General features: G+C 37.5%; 1 protein-coding gene across 1 annotated transcript in view; it reads right to left on the reverse strand.

Moving 5' to 3' along the window:
• Positions 1-5,411: 5,411 nt before the first annotated feature.
• LOC150079553 (sodium/potassium/calcium exchanger 5-like) overlaps positions 5,412-22,287 on the reverse strand; it is a 40,006-nt gene continuing 23,130 nt past the window's right edge. Inside the window, exons 3-11 of the mRNA XM_090383106.1 lie at positions 21,710-21,925; positions 19,388-19,471; positions 17,156-17,262; positions 15,315-15,415; positions 8,694-8,784; positions 7,520-7,730; positions 6,711-6,956; positions 6,221-6,322; positions 5,412-5,737 (exon numbers count right to left, since the gene is read on the reverse strand). Coding sequence (XP_090239232.1) covers positions 5,412-5,737; positions 6,221-6,322; positions 6,711-6,956; positions 7,520-7,730; positions 8,694-8,784; positions 15,315-15,415; positions 17,156-17,262; positions 19,388-19,471; positions 21,710-21,925 — 1,484 coding nt within the window. The remainder of the gene's footprint in view (positions 5,738-6,220; positions 6,323-6,710; positions 6,957-7,519; positions 7,731-8,693; positions 8,785-15,314; positions 15,416-17,155; positions 17,263-19,387; positions 19,472-21,709; positions 21,926-22,287) is intronic.

Here is a 22,287-nt window from a genome sequence, read left to right on the forward strand (position 1 = left end):
CGATGATGGTGTTGCAGATTACTTTACGTTTTTATTAATTTGTTGTTATTAGTTTTAAAATTATTATGATTATTATTTTACGACCAGGAACTCATCTAAACATTTTTTTTGCAAAATTATATATTTTATCGTAGTGCCATCTATCGGGAAATCAGTAAACTATTTTATCATTATAAGGTAGTGGTCACCAAAGTGGTACAAAGAGCAGTGATACTCCAATATGAAGGAGATCCTGCCGATGTCGAGTAAGCAAATGTTAACCCCCTACCTTTTTGCTGTTATGGTATTGCATCATCAGTCCTCTGCGTAACACCATGTTTCTATTTCTACTAATTGCAATAAAGATATTTATTATAAGAGGCTGTAGTTCATATTAACCAACATCTATTGTTGTAGGCGCATCAGGAAATTAGGCTATACTGCGCTATAAATAACACGTCTACAAATTGCGTGTATTCTATGATGAATTTGCTGATTTCTTGAAGAAAAACCGCAGTTTCCGAGAGACAAAACCATGCTACCCTTGCCTGAGACAGGCTAACTGAGCCACATTATATCTGTTCGATGGGATTTAGATCGCCGGAACGGGCAAGCCAATCCATACGAACAATTCCTCACTTTCCAAAAGCATTTCAACAGCTGCAGTGTGATGTGGTGTGGCGTTATCATCCATAAACAGGAACTCGGAACAGACGCACATGGGAAAGGATTACCTCAGTACAGTAGAGTGCACCGGTACAGTACTGCCTTCCAGTATCTAACGCCTCTCCAGACGAGAACACCTCGACCGCCATATCGATCCCATTCAGTGATGTTTGCGGGGTGATACCGTGTGCCAACCTCTCTCCAGATTAGCTGACGTCCAGAATCGCTGCTGAGACTGAATCTACTCTCATCAGTAAAGAGTACCTTAAGTAAAGATTTTGTGGTTGTAACCTTTAGAAATACTGTTGGACCTTAAGTTTTGCACACCAGTGTATTAAGGACAGTAGACAGGGTACTGAGGAAAAGAATGGGGGAGAAGGGTAGCTGTCGACACGTCAGTGTGGAGGATTCTTGAAAGTGTTAGAAATGAGGAAGTACTGAGGCGGATGGAAGAAAATCGAACCATGATAAATTCTATAAGAAAAAGAAAGAAAAATTGGATTGGCCAATGTTCTGAGGGGAGAAGGAGTTTGTTAAGAGCTGTAACTGGGGGGGGGGGAAGTGACGTGGTATATAGTCCAAGAGTAAGAACGAGAATTTCAATGTTAGGGAATTCAAAATTCAAAAGCGGCTAGTGGGTATCGTGATGTACCATGTGGCAGAGAATATATATTGAGTGATCACTGAATCATGACCACCCCTATGAAAACTGAATGCGACCCATCGACCACGTGAGGTACGACAGTGTGCACTTAGTCGACCTACATAGCATAGATAAGGTGTCAGTGGTTCAGTACGTAGTAAAATTTCGAGCGTGATGGGTAAAAGGAACTATCGAACTTATCGGACTTTGATAAAGGACAGATTGTGGGTATTCGATGAGCTGGTGCCTCGATTTCCCAAACGGCTGAACTGGTGGGGGTGTTCGAGAGCCGCCGTTGTTAAAGTGTACCAGGACTGGCGTCAAAATGGTCAAACAGCGACCCGACGGCAAAATTGCAAAGGTCAGAGAAAGGTAAATGTTAGAGGCGAGCGCCGGGTCCGACGATTCGTACAGCTCTGTTGAAGAGTTGACTACCCAATACAACATGGGCCAACCCCGAACAATATCTGGCATGACCATGCGTCCGCACGCCCGCACGTATGGGCTATACCAGCAGACGACCCCTACGGCCTCCTCTCTTAACCAAGGTTCATCGGCGTAAGACTTGCCTGGTACAAAGAGCATGCAAGTTGGACGTTAGAAGACTGGAAGAAGGTGTGCTGGTCGGATGAGTCACGTTATTTACTCCACACCGTGGATGGTCGTGTACGGATTAGGTGTGAACAACATGAGGCTCTTGATCCATCATGCATGGTATCAAAAGTGCAGGCCGGTGGTGGTTGTATGGTGTGGGGAATGTTTCACTGGCAAGAACTTGGACCCCTGGTGCATGTGGAACAACGTATCAGTGGTCTCTGCTATCGTCAACTGCTTGCTGACTGTGTACACTCCGCTATGTTACACTTTTTCCCGAATGGCGATGGTGTGTTCCAAGATGACAATGCGCCGAGTCATCTGGCACATATTGTGCAGGAATGGTTTAAGGAACACAGTTCTGACTTCCAGCATATCGATTGGCCTCCGAACTCCACCGATGTCAATCCCATAGAGCACTTGTAGGACATTATGGAAAGGCATATCAGGCATCTGGATACACCAATCACCTCCATACCTGCATTACTGACCGCATTACACACAGCTTGGTTGCCATACCTCCGGAACGCTTCCTATATCTTGTTGAATCAATGCCACGCCGCATAGCTGCTGTATTGAGGGCAAAAGGAGGACCTACGAAGTATTAGGTAGGTGGTCATAATTCAGCGATCACTCAGTGTATGATGACGATGATATTTTTAATACCATTTGCTGATTTATCAATATAGTTGAAGGTGGAAATTGATACAAGACCTTTTCTGCAGGGGAAAGTAAGATAGTGACCCGTACAACGTGATAGTTATGGGGACTGGAATTTGAGTAACCTCATTTTTTGAGAACTACAGTATGATGTAGTGAGACATGTTTTTCTTAGAAACGGATATTAACTTCCGGTATTGTGTGATGAGACAATATTTATTTCATGTGAAGTACATGGGATCCTTTGTAATAGACATATTAATTTCATGCGTTGGATCTGAGATTCAGGATGTCATTTTTATCTAAAGACTACACTTTATGCAAAAACCTCTTGTGACTTCCAAATCTGCGGTCTGTTTGAAATCCAACTATTTTACGAATTTTTAAATTAGGAAAATTAGTTGAAGTTTCTTGATATGTTTTCCTTTTGTAATAATTATTTTGAAGTTTTGAACTTAAACGTAGTCTCAATAACACGAGAAATATTTTCGTTCCGTCTCCATGGAGTGGTAAGTTGAAATTGTGTACGTGTTACATATTATCAGAGTTCATCAAGATCTCGATTTCCTGCTCTTTCAGATGGTTTGGAAAGTTTAGATTAGATCCTTGTTGCTGGACGAAGTTTACAAATACTTCCAATCAAGATGGGATGAAATTTTACGGCAATTTCTCATTGTGGCCCAATTAATCGGTATCGAACGGACAGTCGCATGATTCTTCCTCAATGAGATCATTGAGTAATCGCCAGATTTTTTTTTTCTGTCTTCACTCCTTAATGCAGTGAATATCATCAATTTGGAATGCCGATTAGTTATTGCACATAGCTTTCGTTTAAAGACTGCCTTAAACTAAACGTAAACGTAGGGAGGGCCACTGCTGAAGAAGCAGAACGATCAACGCATATGTTCATGGCCAGATTACATAAAATTTTGTCAAAATTAGTGATATTATTAACCAAAACAAGCATCTCATCACCCATGGCTTGTTAGAATAACTGGGACTCTTTTATAAAGCCTACCAGTGCATCTCGAAGGAAAAAGCGAACATGCGACAGAATTGTGCAAAATCTGTGCAAAATATGGCAAAATTCAATCACCAGATTTTCTTTAAAACAAACGAAATATCCTTTATATTTCCTACAGTTGAAAGCTGATTTACTTTTCATGTGATGGCAAACACAGGCAACTGGGTTTAATGGTGATCTCTACGTAAATAACCCTGCCATAAAACATACTTCCTGAGCCACTACAACTTCTTACAGCGCCTCAGACGCACGCCTTTCTTATAATAGAAAAAAAAAAGAAAAAGCCAAGAGAAAAACAGCAGACTCGAGCCTGATAATGTTAGAGAAGACGATATCAGACGATACACTGTCGCATATATTTCTCTAAGTTCATTTCCCCGTCTGCTACATCAGAACACCCACCTACCTGAAAGTTGAATAGGTTCGTAAGTCATTTCATTCTGCACCTGAGTCTTCTTCTAACAGCATTACAAGCGGCCTTTCTCCTTTGAGGTTTACATCTTTTTGCTCGAAGTGTTTTGCTCAGTCTGCTCCGTAACGTGCGTTTGTGTGTTTGTAGAAAGAAAAAAAAAAAAAAAAGCCGGAGAAAATAATGATATGTGTGTTCTTCCTCCGGGCATATCATTCGGATAGAGAGAGATAGAGAGACTAGGAAAGAAATCTAAAGCACAAGATGCCTCCAGTAGAGATTATTTCTTCTTTTTCCACTACCATCTTATTCCAATCCCTGAATGTGGTGCGAAGAGATCCTGCTTTATTTTAACGTGTGCACGCGCGGTTAATGCTTCTTTCAACTTTATTCTCTTACGAACCATCCTGATGTTTTATAAATACCCCTATTTATCAAAACGAGTCTTTTTGGGTAATGCACTCTGCCTTCAGCTGCATTAGAATGAATGAAATAAGTCCACCAAAACACAGAAGCTAATAAATCACGTGAAGCAGTAACCCGAGCCACTTTTGTACGTTTATTTTGCTAAATACACCCTTATTTCTATAGTTACTTAAGTTATATTAATTCATAAATATGTGACAGGTTCTAATTTTCGCGAATGCTTTGTTTTTGACATCCCAAAACAAATAAAAGCTCATTGCAGCTGTGTAATTATAATTTACTGCTTTAGTAAAGGGAGAAAAGACTTACGTTTACAAAGCTAGTTAATGTCGATTCAGATTCGTTTGTTATTTATTATTTATTAAGCATTCTTAGTGTTGTAGAGAGACTGTATATTTACGAGAACAGTGACTCTTAATGGTCGTAAATTTATTTTAAAATTAAAAGTTACACGCACGGAATAAATCATAGCGTTCTTTAACATCGAAAGGTCAAAATTACTAGCTCATTTCCTTAATTTATGGAACTTGCTATTCCATTGTAATTATTAAGAATGTCTACTTAATATATACAGTGTAACCAGAACATTTCGAATAAATATCTAATCAGGAATAATTCTAAGTAAAAAAAAAAAAAAAAAAATAGAGATAATCTCGGTCAGACCAAACGACTTTTATTTTTTACAAGTAGCAACAATGGAATAAATGTTCACAGCGCGTGTTTGTCAATTTCATTTTTTTTTTTTTTTTCAGCACGAGATCTCACTTCCATTGTTGCTTTTATCATTTTTTCTGGGTTAAAAGTGTTAATTTCATTAAAAATGATATATTTTTTTTTTTCAGCACGAGATCTCACTTTCATTGTTGCTTTTATCATTTTTTCTGAGTTCAAAGTGTTAATTTCATTAAAAATGATAATCAAATGAAAAAAAAAACTTATTATTATTATTTTTTTTATTGTTTTCAGAAACTCAGTATCAGTTCCAATTTATATTCTTTGGATAAATATCTTTATCGTGGACACGGTGGTGGATTAAATTCTCCAAAAACGTTCAGTTCGTACATACATGCCAAAATTAAAAATCCAATATACAGCACAAGGCAAGCAATTCCAACTTTCCAGTTTAATTTCCACCCGGAGCATGTGAAAACAATAAATATCATGAAAACTGTTGAAAGGAGGGTGGCTGTGGTGTATGTGAGAGCTGAGCTGTTGATAATAACACTTTTATCTGGCGAAAAGGCTACACTCTTGATTATCCATGGAACGCCCAAACAGAAGAGAATATCGAATATATTGCTGCCCAGTAAATTGCATATTGCCATGTTTCCCAGACCTAAAAAAAAAAAAAAGTGCAAAATTAAGTGTTCAAATAATAAATTGGGTAAATGAACGAATAAATATTATTGCTATAAGAATAAAGGCATAAGATATGAAGAAAACTAAATTAATCAGGTTTAATAGAAATAAATTAATCAAATTTTCATTAATTAGAGTAAAAAATGAGGGTTTTAATTAAAAAAAATTAAACCTAAATCAAAATTAATTAAGGTATCAACTTAATAAAAAAATAAATAATTTTTATATTTTTAATTAAAAATTCTGAATAAAAAAAATAATAATTTAAATATTTTTAATTAAAAATTCTGAATAAAAAAATAATAATTTAAATATTTTTAATAAAAAATTCTGAATAAAAAAAATAAAATAATTTAAATATTTTTAATTAAAAATTCTGAATAAAAAAAATTAAAAATAATCAGCCTTCGTATAGGGAACTTTTAAATTATTATTTTTTTTTATTTAACCACCCACATACCATTCCTTACGACAATTACACTGGATATAACTTCCGGTATGCTGGTTCCTGCTGCCAGAATTGTGATTCCAGATACAGTATCTGGAATACCTAAAGTATAACCTAAAATAAAAAGGAAAGTATTGTTAAATAATTTAAATTATTAACTTTTATTGATTAACACTTATAAAAGTGTTGTATTGTTGCTTTTTAAAAGCAACTTTAATCCATTTTGATAGATATGTTTATTGTGCTGCCATCTACTAACCAAATAGTGAAACAAAGTCATAAAATGATGATCACAATATAAATAAAGAATTATAGCTAATTTTATTGAAAATAGATCTTTAGAGAATGAAAAATTCATTGTTCTGCACGTAATAAATAATAAAAAGCATATTGTGCGATATGAAAAGCCAATTTTAATTCGCTACATTTAATAATGTAGTGTGTTAACTTTATGAATAATTAATATATTCTCAGAATTTTAAGCGTTTAAGGTTTTAACTACCTATTATGGTGACCATCCACACAGCTATGTAAGACAACAGCCCCAACCATATCACAGACATAAGGAAGGTTAAAGGAAAGAAATTCCGTAATTTCGATTTTTTACAATTTGGGATGCTAATAAAGAAAAGTAGTGAAGCAGGCCACATTAAAACCCAAGTGATTTGCTTTAGTCTTCCTTTGTACGGCATGGAGCACAGAGATCCATCCTCCTTCTCGTCTTCTTCATCTCCTTGCATGGACTTCACTAGAAAGATAAGTTAACCAAACGTATTAATTCAGATTACAATCTACGAAAAGTAAATTCATAAACTGATTTTGTAATACTTCTAATATTTCACATATTAAATATTAAAAAGATATTCAGCGAGGGTTGTTTGTTTTTCTCCCAGAGATACCTGTTCTTCGTCAAGTAAACAAACAAACAATCGAAGTTGTTGTAGTTGGGTTTTAGGATCATCAGCAACTAAGGCCATATTGCTCCATATATGCTGTCTGTAAATTGCGCGTGTTCTGTGGTCCAATTTCTGTTTTCTGGACTAAAAAAACAATCTGGTCCTCGCCTAAGACCGACTAACTCAGCTACGTTGTGAAAAGGGACCATAAATATTCCTCATGTCATCAACAGGACTTCAACTCAGGTCTTTTCCACCCAGTCTGGGGGGGGACGACAATTCTGCAAACTGTGCTAACCACGAGGGCAACAATCGAAAAATTCTCACAATATACTGACACCTCATGGCCTTAGTTGCCTTTTCGATTAATTTGTGTTAAGGTTGCATTAGCCTGAAGAATTAAGATCTCACTTACCATCTTCAATGATGATCTGACTTTCCCTTCTCGATCTTTGAAGGAAAAAATCTTCATCATTGTCGTTTGTTAGGCTGTCTTCAATTGGCGTTTTTGTTCCCTTTTCTTCTTCTACTTCAGGTGCAAAGATTTGGTTTCCCAATAAGGGAGCTTTTTCGTCAGATTCGGGACACCTGTTTGTTCTCCGCATTCTTTTCTTTATCTTTTCAGCCTAAAAATCAATAAAGAACAGCAAATAGAATATTACCTCATAGAATTGAACAGCGCATTAGATAGCGTATTTTAAAATACTAAATTATGAATTTGGTATTTAGGGTGATTTATTTCAATAAGAAGAAATCAGGAAATCTTAAGTACGCGATTAAAGAATTACACTTAATTCATTTTTTTTGCACTAGTTTTCATTTGATCGTTTACACTTCCGATTACTAATTACCAAGTAGTGAGTTCTCATATTTATTTCAGCTTTTTTTGGTGTTCATTAATTATTTTTCTTCGAAATTTTTCTTGTGAAAGATTATGTTTTTCCCTAGTGCCTGGTATTTTTATTTTTAATTAGTGTTTAAAAGTTCCATTGCTAATTAATAACTACGTTTTTATTCCAGCGAAGGTCATGCCGGTTTTGAAACGAATCTTGCATTTCCGAAGTTGTTTATTGATTAAAAGAAAAGTTAAGCTATTTATGTTAAAGGATTTTAATTTTTGCAATGTTAGTTAGATTATTGTCCCGCAGGTGGCAGCACTATCGAGCTATGGATTTCTAGGCTAAGTCAATGGAGACTAAAAAAAATAAAAGCTATTGTTGCTTCTGATTAAAATTGATTTCAGCTTGCTCGTGTTGTGTTTAAAATTGAAAAGACGATAGATTTAATTACATTCAATTTTCTTTCTTTCATTCATGGTTAATATTTAAAGAATTATAACAATTGAAGCATCTACGTTCTGGATTTGTACTCGATTTCTTTCTTAGTTTAATAACTTTTGATCGAGTCACATTTTTAAACCGATTTCATTTTATCCATAACTAATTTTAAGTTGATTGATTCTGTGGTTAGATATTTTTAAATATTATTATACGCGTTTTGTACTTTATAGTGATAATGTTGGGTCCATATGATTATATATGTAACCGTTTTGATTGTGGTGTATAAATAAAAAAAAAATATGCACTTACCAACTGCATGCATGCATTTTCAACACTGGCATTGAAGTACATTAACACGATGTATCCTGCAAACATCAGGATCAGGATCAGGGCTTCCCACCTGTTAAAATAAACGCATTTAAATGCGATGATGCAGCTCATTCTCATTGCGTATTGTCATTTAAAAGTTTATTGAAAGCACTCATGTCTACGAGTTCAGATGATCATTTATGGAAAACTATGTTAATACGTCGGCTGTACAATAAGCCGAAATGATGTTTTTCGTTTTTATTTATTCTACGCTACGCGAGATAGAGAATAGAAAACTGATGAAGAGAGAGAAAGAAAGAGAATCAACAGAAAATTGATAAAGAGAGAGAGAAAGAGAGCATGACAGAACACTGACGAAGAGAGAGAAAGAAAGAGAATCAACAGAAAATTGATAAAGAGAGAGAGAGAGAGAGAGAGAGCATGACAGAACACTGATGAAGAGAGAGAAAGAAAGAGAATCAACAGAAAATTGATAAAGAGAGAGAGAAAGAGAGCAGATTAGAACACTGATGAAGAGAGAGAGAGAGAATGAATAGAAAGCTAATGAACAGGAAGAGAGAATAGAAAACGAATGGAACGAGAGAGAGAGAGAAAGAGAGTGAATGAACAGAAAGCTGATAAAGAGAAAGAGAGTGAATGAACAGAAAGCTGATTAAGAGAAAGATAACATGAATAGAGCACTGACGAAGAGAAAGAGAATAAACAGAAGACGGATTAAAGCAGATAGCGAGAAAGAGAGCATGAATAGCATGAAACTTATGAAGAGAGAGAGAGAGAGAGAGAGAGAGAGAGAGAGAGAGAGAGAGAGAGAGAGAGAGAGAGAGAGTAGGAATGGAGAACTAATGAAGACACAGAAAGAGAGAAAAAGAAAGAAAAAGAGAGCATGAATAGAAAACTGATGAAAAAGAGAGCGAATGAATAGAAAACTTATGAAGAGAGAGAGAGAGAGAAAGCGAGAATAGAAAACGGATGAATTAAGAGAGCGAGAAAAAAGAGAATGAGCGAGAGAAAAGGAGCATGAATAGAAAACTAATGAAGAAAGAGAGAGAGAGAGAGAGAGAGAGAGAGAGAGAGAGAGAGAGAGAGAGAGAGAGAGAGAGAGAGAGGAGAGAGAGAGAGAGAGAGAGAGAGAGAGAGAGAGAGAGAGAGAGAGAGAGAATGAGCGTGAATATAAAACTGATGAAGAGAGAGAGAGAGAGAGAGAGAGAGAATGAGCGTGAATATAAAAACTGATGAAGAGAGAGAGAGAGAGAGAGAGAGAGAGAGAGAAAGAGAGAGAGAGAGAGAGAGAGAGGAGAAAGAGAGAGAGAGAGAGAGAGAATGAACAGAAAGCTGACGAAAAGAGAGAGAAAACGAAAGAAAACTGATGAAGAGAGAGAGAAAACGAAAGAAAACTGATGAAGAGAGAAAGAATGAATAGAAAATTAATGAAGATACAAAGAGAGAGCATGAATAGAAAGTGATGAAAAGAGAGAGAGAAAATGAATAGAAAAGTGATGAAGAGAGAGAGAGAGAATGAATAGAAACTAATGAAGATACAGAAAAGGAACCTGAATAGAAAAGTGAGCATGAATAGAAAGCTAATGAGGAGAGAGAGAGAGAGAGAGAGAGAGAGAGAGAGAGAGAGAGAGAGAAAGCGCAACTGGTAGATAGAATTGACTTTGTTAGAACTGTACACAGAAATAAAGAATAACAAAGAAAATTGATAATCCTCTCGTGCCCCTTTATTCATGATATTAAATTTTGCACGATTTAACAAGTTATTGATTAATCTTTCATGACACATTCAGTGTCCCTTTGTGAGGTTTTCATTAGTTGTCAATCTAACAGATGCGTACACAATGTTCTACTCAGCTCTGGTCGGATAATGGTGAGATAATTCATAAATCCACTGCAATGTCCTTGACTTTTGCACATAAGCGTAGTTAAGCAGAAATTTAAAAGTTATAAAAGTTATAATAAACCACACAAGAGCTACCTAAGCGACGCGATGCAACTATAACGGTAAGTACAATACCATCGACAAAACAACGAACGATGCTTTGCCGTATAGCAAAACGTCCTCTCGAAATATTGGAACTAGTAATGGAGACTTTGGAGATCGTCTCAACTGAGATAATTGAAGCGTCGTTGGTACAAAGCGCGTGAAGAGCCGAGCGACTAGAATAAAATTAAGCGCAGCACGTTCTCTTAAACGACCCTGCCAATGGTATCTCTCGAGGGCTTTTAAATATTGAAAATAAAAGTCCCTTCGAAAAATGACAGCCATGGGGAAATGGTGTTTATATCTTGAACGCCATCGACGCAAACACTTTCATGTACCGCATTACGATGAAAGATAGCACGTGTGTGGTCGATGGATAGATCGAAAATGGAACCAATTAGGCAGAAATGAAAGAAGAAATTGCAACAGTTGATTTCCTTGATGGAATATCGTGCTCAGTGGCTGCGCGTGCAGGGGAATTCAATTATATTTACTCGTTTCGTCGAGATTTTGTTTACATCTGCAGCGTTACGCCTTTTCTCGATAATTTAAGATTTTTACACTTCCGCTATGTTCAAGAACAGGTGGCGCTGCTGTTCAAGTGGTTGTTGTAGGGTTTTAGGAACATCAGCGACTAAGGCCATATTTCTCCATGTATATTGTCTTTAATTTGAGCGTTCGGAGGTCGAGTTTCTGTTTACTGGATGAAAAACCTGAGTTTACGGGAGAAAAAACCATGCTACCCTCGCCTGAGACCGACTAACTCAGCCACATTGTGTAAAAGGCCCATAAAATTCCTCCCCTCATCGACAGGACTCGACTAAGTTTGTTCTTTAAATATCGATTTCAAGGATCAGTGCTATTGTCAACGTATTATCGAAGATTAAGTGGTGTGTGTGTGTTAAGTGCCAAAGAAACTAAGGCTACGAGGTATCAGTGTGTTTTGTCTGTAAATCTGTGTGTACTGTTCAGTCGGTTTGCTGATTGGTAGCGACTGAAATAATGATAAAATATAATTCCTGAAGTCAACAGCCAATTCTCGTTTCATAGAGGACTTAGTCTCTGATAAATTCATGGTTCTGTAAATTTTCCCAAAAGGTAAAGTTACAGAAACTATTCAATAGAAAAAAAAAGGATGGACAAATTACACTGCTGGACAAAATTCATACAACACATAGAAAACGTGGTATAACTCGTGCCTCTTGCAATGAAGCGAGAAAAATTTGGTGTGGAGGTGTACCATAGAATAACCATGAAATGAGGAGGCAGCGAGACACTTCGGACAGGTATAAGGGACATTTATAGGGGTTGTATAAGAATTACCAAAAAGATTACATTACAGAAGTCGATACAAGATGCTCAAAAATAAGGTCACATAACATCAGTACGCAATATGATCCACTCCAACGGCTAAACAGGCCTGACAGCGCTGAACCATACTCGATATAAGGGTGTCTATAAGATTCTGTGGCAAAAAATCTCATTCTAACAGTAGCGCAGACTTCAGCTCACCTAGTGACCGAGGAGTTGGCTGTCTGCGTACAATCTGACGCCAAATGGCTACCCTACATGTTCCATCGGTTTTAATTCTAGTGATCGTGCTGCCATGGCAGTCTTTGGAAATCTTTAGTTTCAAGCTATTTCTCAATCAGTTGAGCTTTATGTGCATTGGCGTTGTCGTGTTGTGTTGAAGAATAGAAAATCTGAACCAACTGCACCCCTAAAAAGTTGCATATAGGGTTCGAAGATCTGTTCTCAGTACCTCTGCGCAGTTACGCTACCCTTATCAAAAACATGAAGAGGGGTGCAGCCGTTGATCAATATTCCGTCCCACACGAACACGAACAGCGCCTCCACCGTAAGTGTCCCTTTCTGTGATGTTGAATGGAATGGCATACTGCATTTGTCGTTGTCTCCAGATGAAATAACGTCTAGAATATGTTTGTAGGCTAAAAAGACTCACCAGAGAACAGAACTGTAGACCATTTGTTAAGGCTTCAAGCCATATGTTTATGTCATCAGTTCCGACGAGCTTTGCAGCGGTTTGGGGTTAATGGGATACGAACCACAGATTTCCTTGCGTAGAATCCTCTTAAATTGAAGCCTTTTTAACACAATCCTGTTGGAAATGTTTTTACCTGTGGCCGCAGTAGCCTCAAGAGACAGTTTTTGACAAGATATCGCAGGATTCCAGCTTGCTTTTGGAGCCAGACACCGGTCTGCTCTGGTGGACGTTGCCCTTGGGCGAAATCGGCCAGCTTTTATTGTAATGGTACCTGTCTCCTGAAATTGCTTCCATAGTGCCGAGACGACAAAGTAAAGTGTAAAGTGTAAAGTGTATTCGTGTCAAACGGCACCAGGGGTTTTCCCCCATCTCCGCGTAGTATACATTGTCATGTGAAACAGAACACTGTTGAGGCCAGAGATTTAAAAGTGTGTGGATATTGTACATGTGTACTGTCGTGTACCGTTGTTCATCTGGTCATTTAGCCGCTGGACCCCTACTGAGGCCCAACGTTGCCCACACTTGGCCCCGTGGAGGCAGACCAGGTACACCAGTTTTACAATTATTTACTCTGGCAGGCCCTGCCACCTAATTTCCTGAGATTTCAGTGGCTAGGACCTATGTAAAAAAAAAAAAAAAAAAAAAAAAAAAAAAAAATGGGGTAGACGCTAGAGGTTTAGGTAAGGCCGAGATAGGTTTTAAATGAAGGTTAGGTTAATTTTTTACATTGAAATTTAGCAGCATGCAGTGGGACATTCACGGTCGGTAAAGGTAGAGTGGGGGAAGACTGAAGATTGGGGGGAGATAGAAGTATGGGAACGAAAGAGAAGGCGATCCCAGGAGTGTCAGTGGAGCAAGCCCCACCAGGGAGGAAAGGGGGGGACAGGGGAGGGGATGAGACAGAGGCCTATCTCTTCCCCTTCCCTGCCTAGGGATGGGGTTTTAAAAGTGAACTGGGCAAAGGTGCCTAGTTTAGAACGCCAGGCGGCGTGCTGAAGCAGAGCTGCTGTGGTCATGTGGTCCAGTCATTGCGTCGCACATGGGAGAAAGAGTCCCGTCCAGAGAGAGATCATTGTCTAGTAGGAGTCCGCATATATGGTGTCGGATCGTCTATCATTTGCAATGGATGTTCAATCCTAGGAGACAGGGAGAGTGAGGTCCCACCATAACGGCCATAGTCTGGTTCAGTTTGGATGCTCATCTGCAGGGAGCCCTGGGCTAATGGCGTGCATTATTGATTGCAATTTGTGTTCTCCTTCTTGCAAATAAGTCTTGTGCAAATTTGGCGAGCGCACTATATTCATCGAAGCTGTCCAGGAGATGGTGTTCCTGGTCCTGAGGTAAGTAAGTTAGTCTGGTGATTAAGATTCCGCGTAGGTCGTCGTACAGTGGACATTGGTGCATCAAATGTTGCCAGCTCTCGCGTTCCCCACATGGACAATGTGGGTCCTCCACAAGCCGAAAGGCTGCAAGTTTTTCATTGAAAGGGCCGTGACCCGTCAGGAGGTAAGTGGAGTGCAGTCCTGGGTGGAGCCAAGGCGGTGATTTAGGGTACACTTTGTGTATTTCCGGAAAAAATTTCCTTGTCACTTCTCCTTTGGTACTGTTTGTCCAGCGGGTTTGCCACTCTTGCTTTAGATGCCCTAATAATCGGGTTTTTTCTGTCTTTCTGTCATTTGTAAGTTCGATGGTGTACCCCATGAATGTGACGGGCATCCCTTTATGCCGAGACGACACTGCGTGACGCATTAAACTAATTTCTGTTAATCGTGGCTCACCTGCGCCTGAGCCCTGATAAGCTTCAAGTCTTCTAACGGCCCGCCATCTCAACGAATCATCTAAACAACGATGACTTACCATCTTGAGTACTGGAAATGTGGTTGTCCCACTGAGCAAGCCAAAAACGGGAATGAAGTGATGTGGTCTCAACTCATGTTTTTAAAGACATGAATAATTTGCATAATGTAAGGTGGTAGATTTATTTCTATTGCATACTCGGAGTTTGCATTCCTAATTACAAAAATCTAAACTGTGTTTGCCTATCACGCACAACGTTTTGACAAACAATAAGAATTGTTTTCTTAGATACACATTCCATGTATATGCAATACTTCCATTGTGACTGACAGGTATAAACGTGCCTAAACGTGTACAAACATGTTGAGATTTGCACGTCGGGTGGCTATATGTTGTGTGGAAACAAAGGCAGGATATAACATCATTCGAAGAAATTCATAACTCTGGACCGCAGCTGTTTACAAAAATTGAACTCAAACGATCTCTTGAAAGATTTAAATCTACCCAAAAAGGTCTGCAGAGCTTCGAAGCAAAATTCTGAGCTTTCCTTCATAATGGAAGCAAGTATGAATCCATTCTGTAGCTCGTTCAGGCACTGTTAAAAGAAAACTACGAAACGTTAAGCTTCTTTCGAAAAATATTCATACAAGGATCATGGCTGAAATGTATATGTGGAGATTTTAAAGTCGGACCTTTATAAATGTGCATTTTAAAACTTAAATTTTTAATAATTTGTTTTATTAGAATAATAAACAAATTAATCTATTATATAAAATGTTACTGTTTTGAGAGACAGGTTTCTTTTGATATTTACCATAAAACCACGTTGTTGTATATCACGGCAATGAGAGCGGCCACAGTGATTCCATACATTAGGCAGTCACGAGTGATTGGAAACCAGTCCACAGGTACATCCTGGAAAGAAATGATTCAACCAATAGGTAATTTAGCATTTATCCACACGCTTTGATCATCAAAATTGAATCTCAGCTTTCGGAAACTGAATGATTTATCACAGAGCGTATATTTAGATTGGTTAATGGAGAGGGAGCTTCCACAACCACTCAAAATTCGTAATGGACATTTGTATGTGACCATCGAATATCTCTGAGGCCAATCCACACCTGAACAATCGCTGGTATTGAATGTATCCGAAGGATTCATAATCTGAGCTTTTCTGTTAAAATGGCCGTTCCATTAAGATGCTTCAGGCGTTTTATAATCATAAACTAGCTTTAAAAACCTTCGAATTTTAAAAATCTACTAACGGACTCCTGATCAGAAATTTTTAAGTTAATTAAAATACAAGTGGAACAAATGAATTCTCAAAAAACGTTTACAAAAACATTATCGTCATGATCATGCCTTTATTTGAATAATAAAATTTTAATTTTATTAAAATTTCTGATTAGTTTTGTTATTTAATAAATTTAAATTGCTAAGGCATCTCTTATTTTTCCCCATGCGTGATTTTTAATAATTAACGTCAGTTTTTCCAAGTTATAAAAGGTTATGAAATATTACGCTGAAAACCAGATGTTATCCGTCTTCCTCTTGGTTTTATTATTGTTAATCGACCCCATAAGTTATCAAAACATACAGGTAATTACCACAAAAGCTTACCCTAGATTCTCTCCTCCGTTTCCCTGAAGATGAATCGTAAAACACCAAATTTTGTTCATCATTCCACTGTAATCTGATTACAAACTTTATCTAACCAGATGTCACCATTCCTCATCGTATTTGAAATTATTTCAGCTAATGGAAGCAAGAGATCATTTCGTAGGTGTTTAATCTGGACTCCAAATTTCCGTTGCTCTTAACAGAAATAATATGCAACATTTTTATCTCTTGGAATTTATTAAGACGAGTTTTAAACTTTGCTGATTTATTTACTTTATTATCACCCATCGATTTGGGACTCTAAGCTGATTTATCTCTCCGTTCTTCGTTTCAAAACTAAATTTCAATGATTTGGCTTCTTAAGTTTCACATATCGATTGTTTAACAATTATCATTTAGGAGTAATGAAGCCAGGTCTGCCACAGACGTAGTGACAATGAATACCCAGAGGGATCTGAAATGGAAGATGTTTGTCATCCCCACACCACAGTTTAGACTTGGTTCATTTGGTTTATCATTTTGCTCGGCCATTAAAAGAGGCATTCGAAAGTTATCAGAGAAATATTATGAGTATTTAAATAAAGACGCTTGCAATCTTACTGTTAACATCCATATAATTAAAGCATCATGATTTTATAATGAAGTACGTACTTCAGTACATTCAGCAAATCATAATGGTTTGTGAGAATGTGGGCAACGGAATGAAACGATGAATTTACAATGGCCGGAAGAGGTTAAAGGAATAGATTTCTCTGGGGGAAGAGAAGATTTATACCATAGCTAAGCAATTCGCACACTCGGTCCTTAAGGGACTTACAGCCATTTCTAATTACTTTAAACGTTTGGACAAAAGAGGAGAAAACTCACCATGGAGGTTCTAAATTACTACTATGAAGGAAGTTATGATTTCAATTCTTTCCTGCTGATAAAAAACAATGAAGATCCCTCTACGTTTTCTTTTATTTACAATTGAGATTAGAATAGAAAATAAAAGTGGACAATGTTATTCTATTAGAAATAGGATTCACTCACCTTTGTCCACACAGCTAAGCCAGCAAGACTTGTAACTCCAAGAATATTAAACACTGCTGATCCGACGATTGTGCCAACGCCAATGTCACCTTCAGTGATAAACACGCCTAATAAAGATAACATGATTTGTAGTTGTGACTGGCTTAACCATCTATTAGTGCGCGAGGATATTACTATGTTCCAATTTACCAATAGTTCCTCCCTTAGTAACAGGTGTGTGCGTGGTCTAGAGGACAGCAGTTAATTATTTAACAGTAAATGGACACGCAATCTTTTAAATATTCATCCAAAATTCGTGTCGTTCTCAGTGCGTTTGAAGGATACTTAATGGTACTTTATAACAGGATGAGTCCGAGTCCTTGGAATATTTTGGCAATCAAGAAATAAAATAACTACGACATGCCTACTGATATTTGAAGGATAAGATTAAGTTTTATTTGATGGTAAGGTAAGGATTATTTTGATTTGGTTTTCTTTGAAGGGTGTGACTTAAGACTAAGGCAACTCACTGTAATTTCCGAACTGCCCTTTCCAACGTATCCCACACATTCTCAATTGGATTCAGATCTAGAGAATTAGGCGGCCAGGGGTAGAAGTTGAAAACTTGAGAATATTCCTTGAACCATTCAGATACAAGTTTTTCACGGTAGAGTTGCTTTGTCGTCTTGAAAGAATACATTGCAATCTGGGTGAAAATGAAGCAATTGAGGACGAAGTTAGTCCAATACGTTAGACCTTCTAATGGATGAGTGGACGCAGTCCGTACCAAAAAATGCCTCATACCATCATAACACCTCCAGCTGGTTGAATGGTGGACACGATACAGTTTGGATGCATGGTTTCTTGGAGTTCACGCCACAGCTTCACCGTACCATTAATGGAAAAAAGTGTAAATCGAGATTCACTAGCCCACATGATCTTTTTCCATTGTTCCATTACCCCAACAATAATATTTCTAGCACAGTGTGTTCCATGTAGTATAAGCAATCTTAATTTGTTCCTGGGTAACAGATGACCATGCATATACTCTTGGAACTGTCAGCGATAGAGCTGGAATCGCGTTGCTTAGCTCTATTCCAATGAGAAATTCAATTGAATTAATTCCAAGTATAATTGAGATGATAATGTGGTGGGAAATGATTGCATATTTGATGCTTAACTTATTTTTTGCAAGATTCTGATTTCCGCTTGTTCTACTTTTCTGTCATCGCTCTCACTGAGTAATAGACGACCATATGAATGTAACTATTCATCAGTCATGCTCACTTATCTCAAAAATTCCTTTTGGTTACTCTGTCTCTGGAGATCCTGGAATATGCATCATTTCGCAAATTAGAACTGGCAGGCCTACATATTTCTACCAATTTAAGCTCTACAATGACTTACGTTATGGGACTGATTCGGATGGTAACATTATAGTAGTTATACAGTGGGTAGTGAGTTGGAATGAAACGTACTTTATACTTGTTGGTCAATTTACAGAAGTAATTTTATTGCATGAGTTATATATGATGTTTGTGTTGTTTATAGAGCGTTTCAAAAGGGAGTCTTGTTCTCCGGAAGCTGTCTGTGTTCATCAAGCACTTAGCAAAGCATAAGATAAAGTCTGAATATTCGGATATTTGGGGTTTCGTTTCATTTTTATTGGGGAGGAAGATAAAACATCCAGAATACCATTTCCTTTCAGGGGTTTTTCATTTGGTCTGTTTAGATCTCGTACCATTGTCAGTATTTTCCATTATTACAGGTACTTTACCTGTAAGTTCATTGGTTATATACGCTGCAGATGGTTGTTAGTTTACTATCTTGAGATTGAGAAAACGAATCTCCTTTTTACAAACTATTTTCAGCATTTTAAATGCAGAACACTCAGGAGGTTGGAAAATAAGAGATTTGTGTGGTGGCATGCGAAGGAATTTTATTTTATTGGAGGTTTTAGATGGACAATAAGGAACAGTGTGATAGATGGTTGTCCATAATCCAGGAGTTTTCCTGGTGGTTTTTTTTCCTCGATAAATGCATTTACTCTAAATGAAAGACATTCTCATTGATTTAACCAATTTCTGTCATGGTAACTTGACTTAAACACCAGAGTCGTTGGGAGGCACCATCGTATTAAGCGTTTTCGTAATTATATGATATTTCAAGAACGTATTAGCACGACATGTTCATGATGCAAACGAGAACTGGGCAAAAGCTACATTCGCCAATTTTAATTTTATTATTTCTTACCGATAATGGACGAAAACAGTTCGGGAGATGAAGTTCCAATGGCCATAAACGTGGCACCTGCAACATCTGTTGGTACTTTGAGGTCTGCAATAAAAAGAGTTTTGTCATTTCTATTCTTTTGAATTACAAATAAACAAATATATAAATAAAATTTGGTTATATTTTGCATATTTTTGTTGTAGTAGGGTTTTACGAGCGTCGTCCATTAAAGCAATGTTGTTCCATATATATACTGCCTCTAAATTGCTTGTATTCTATGCTCCACTTTCTGTTTGTTGGACCAAAACCCCGAGTTTCCTGGAGAAAAAACCATGCTACATTCACCTAAGGCCGACTAACTAAGAGCCATGTTGTGAAAAAGGTCCATAAAAATTCCTCACCTCATCGACGGGACTCAAACTCAGATTTTTGTTTGCATAATTACGTATAAAGAAACAAATAAATAAATACTGGATTCTATCGCTGATAATGAATTACATTTTATTAACTCGGATAGCAGCCAGAGTTAAATTCTTTAATTGTATTTCTACAAATACAAGTAACCTCTTCTACTAGACTTATTCCTAATGCAGACCTTTCATCTGATCCATATTCCACAGCATCTGCGTAATTTGCGAGATCCGACAATTGATCCACTAAAAATTTCCAACACATTATATGTGGTGAAAGCTTAAATGCTTTGCCACCAAGAGTCCTAATCTATCGTTTCACAGATTGCCTTAGACCTCTCGTTCCAGAGTAATATCTCTATCTCCTATGTGACCAGTGCCTTCTTTCACCAGATCCATCTCCGCCAGTGCTAGTTTATATGCCTCTCTATCATCAGATAAATGTAGCCTAAATGCATAAATAGCAGCCCGCTGCGACAATTCCAGTCTTCTTCACTCTCAAGTAGAATATTTAACGATCGCTGTCACCATTTTTCAACAGTGTGAGCAAAAAATAACTGATCATCCATCGATACCAATGTTCTCTGCGTCAAGGAGGTTATTCAACTTATAAAATTTATAAAGGAGCAACAGAGGACGCTAACTCCTGCCAAATATAACGTTATTCCCATGACACCTCAGGTTACCATGGGAACAGTGCTAGTTGGATTTGGTGGAGATCGACGCCTGTGTTGAGAAATAAGCACCCCATTTTTTCTCTGGCTTCCCTTGAATATATGGTTGCTATGCAACAGTTTACCCATCCAACTAACACTCCCTTAAGACCACTGCCTCTACTTTCTCTGAAAGCCGATTCCGTATCCAACCACATCGGGTCGACTGCTAATGTCCCTCCTATACCAGCCGATATTCTATTCGCTCCTCAGAAGTTTTGCTATGGATTTTTAAAGGATTCCTCTTCCAATGTCCATTGTCTACCTGAATTGAAATTCTTGTGCCTTATTCGATCAGGAAGAACATGGACCAATGTTCATGTAATCAACCATAATATTGGCTTCAAATCCTCAAGAACTTTCTCTAGGATCATGGCTGTTTAATATATTCATCAATGACCTTTGGAATATTACTGTAGGGACTGAAGTCAAACAGCTATGGTTGCTGATAATGCTAAGGTGTATGCTACCATCTTTGTCCCCATCAGATCAGCATCTAGTATAATATACGCTCAACAAGCTAAGTAGATGGACAACCACCAGTGGAACTGGTGGTTGTCCATCTACTTAGCTTGTTGTTATAACTTCTTATTAAAAGTTATTTTTAATATTTTGAAATTCTGTTTATTCATTATATTCTGTTATTTTTCTTTTGTACACCTAATATTTTATCTCCTGTTCTGGCTTGGCTTCACTCTTACGTTACCTATCGATTTTTCAAGGCACAAGGAGGATTGATTTCGTATAATTCGCTAGGAATAAATTTCATTACTCTAAAGCACATTATCTACTTTTTTTTCTCCATTTCAAAAAGAAAAAACGTTGTCACAGAAGCAAGTCAAAGTCTATGAAGGCTTGTCTACATTGATACGGTTGGCGTTCAACACTTCCAGTGTAATTATCCGCTCTGTTACACCCTGTAGGATCTATTATGTAGCAATGCGAAACTCCAATAAAAAAATTTTTCCTTTTTCACACCTAACAGAGCATTTAAAGACTGGCAAGAGAAAACATCGGCCAAAGGTAAGTTTATTAATACTAAATATTTTATGGTTTCTACACGGTTGGGTTCTAAAATCTCGTAGATGGTAAATGGCCTCGGATGATGTTCCGTTACCATGGAAACGGGCGATGGAGTGGAAAATTCCAGCGTTCACTAAGTCAGTATTTGACATAAAGTAGGTTCATTTAGCTATAACAACTCATAATCCGGTACTTACACTCCGATATTATTTCCAGCGAAGGAACGAAGTAGTCGTCACAAACTATCGCTAACATGGCACAAAGGTAAGCAACGATGAGAATGTGGATGACCAACCCACCTCTCGCCCTTTCTTCCTGCGTGAAAAAGTCGCCAGGGAAATCATCGATAGAAGGAGGAATACAGTCTAAGAAGTCTGTCTCTTTGTTCTGTAACAGTTGTCTGTTCGATGTAGCTGGAATGGAAAACAAGTATGTAGAAAGATAATTAAATTAGACCGGCTTATACAACAAGATGACTTCAGAAAAGTAATCAAGAGTGGTTGTTGGAAAATCGTGAATGCGTATTGGCGAATGGTTCGTTTATTTTTTGTTATTACCGTAATTTTTTTATCTTACGACTTTAATCTTCGTGCTCTGACACTGATTGACGATATTCTGCATTAGAAATAAGGATTTTTGTAATAACATCAGAGCGCTGTCTTTGGAAAGAAAATTTGATTATCACGAAATTTCATACTGAAACAAATTGTGTTTTTAATTATGTTTGCAGTCGACAGATGGCGATGTGCACCATCAGGTTTCAATAGAAGGAAGT

Source organism: Mastigoproctus giganteus, chromosome 10, assembly GCF_048544385.1.
Source record: "Mastigoproctus giganteus isolate SK-2022 chromosome 10, ASM4854438v1, whole genome shotgun sequence".
NCBI classification, from domain to species: Eukaryota; Metazoa; Arthropoda; class Arachnida; order Uropygi; family Thelyphonidae; genus Mastigoproctus; species Mastigoproctus giganteus.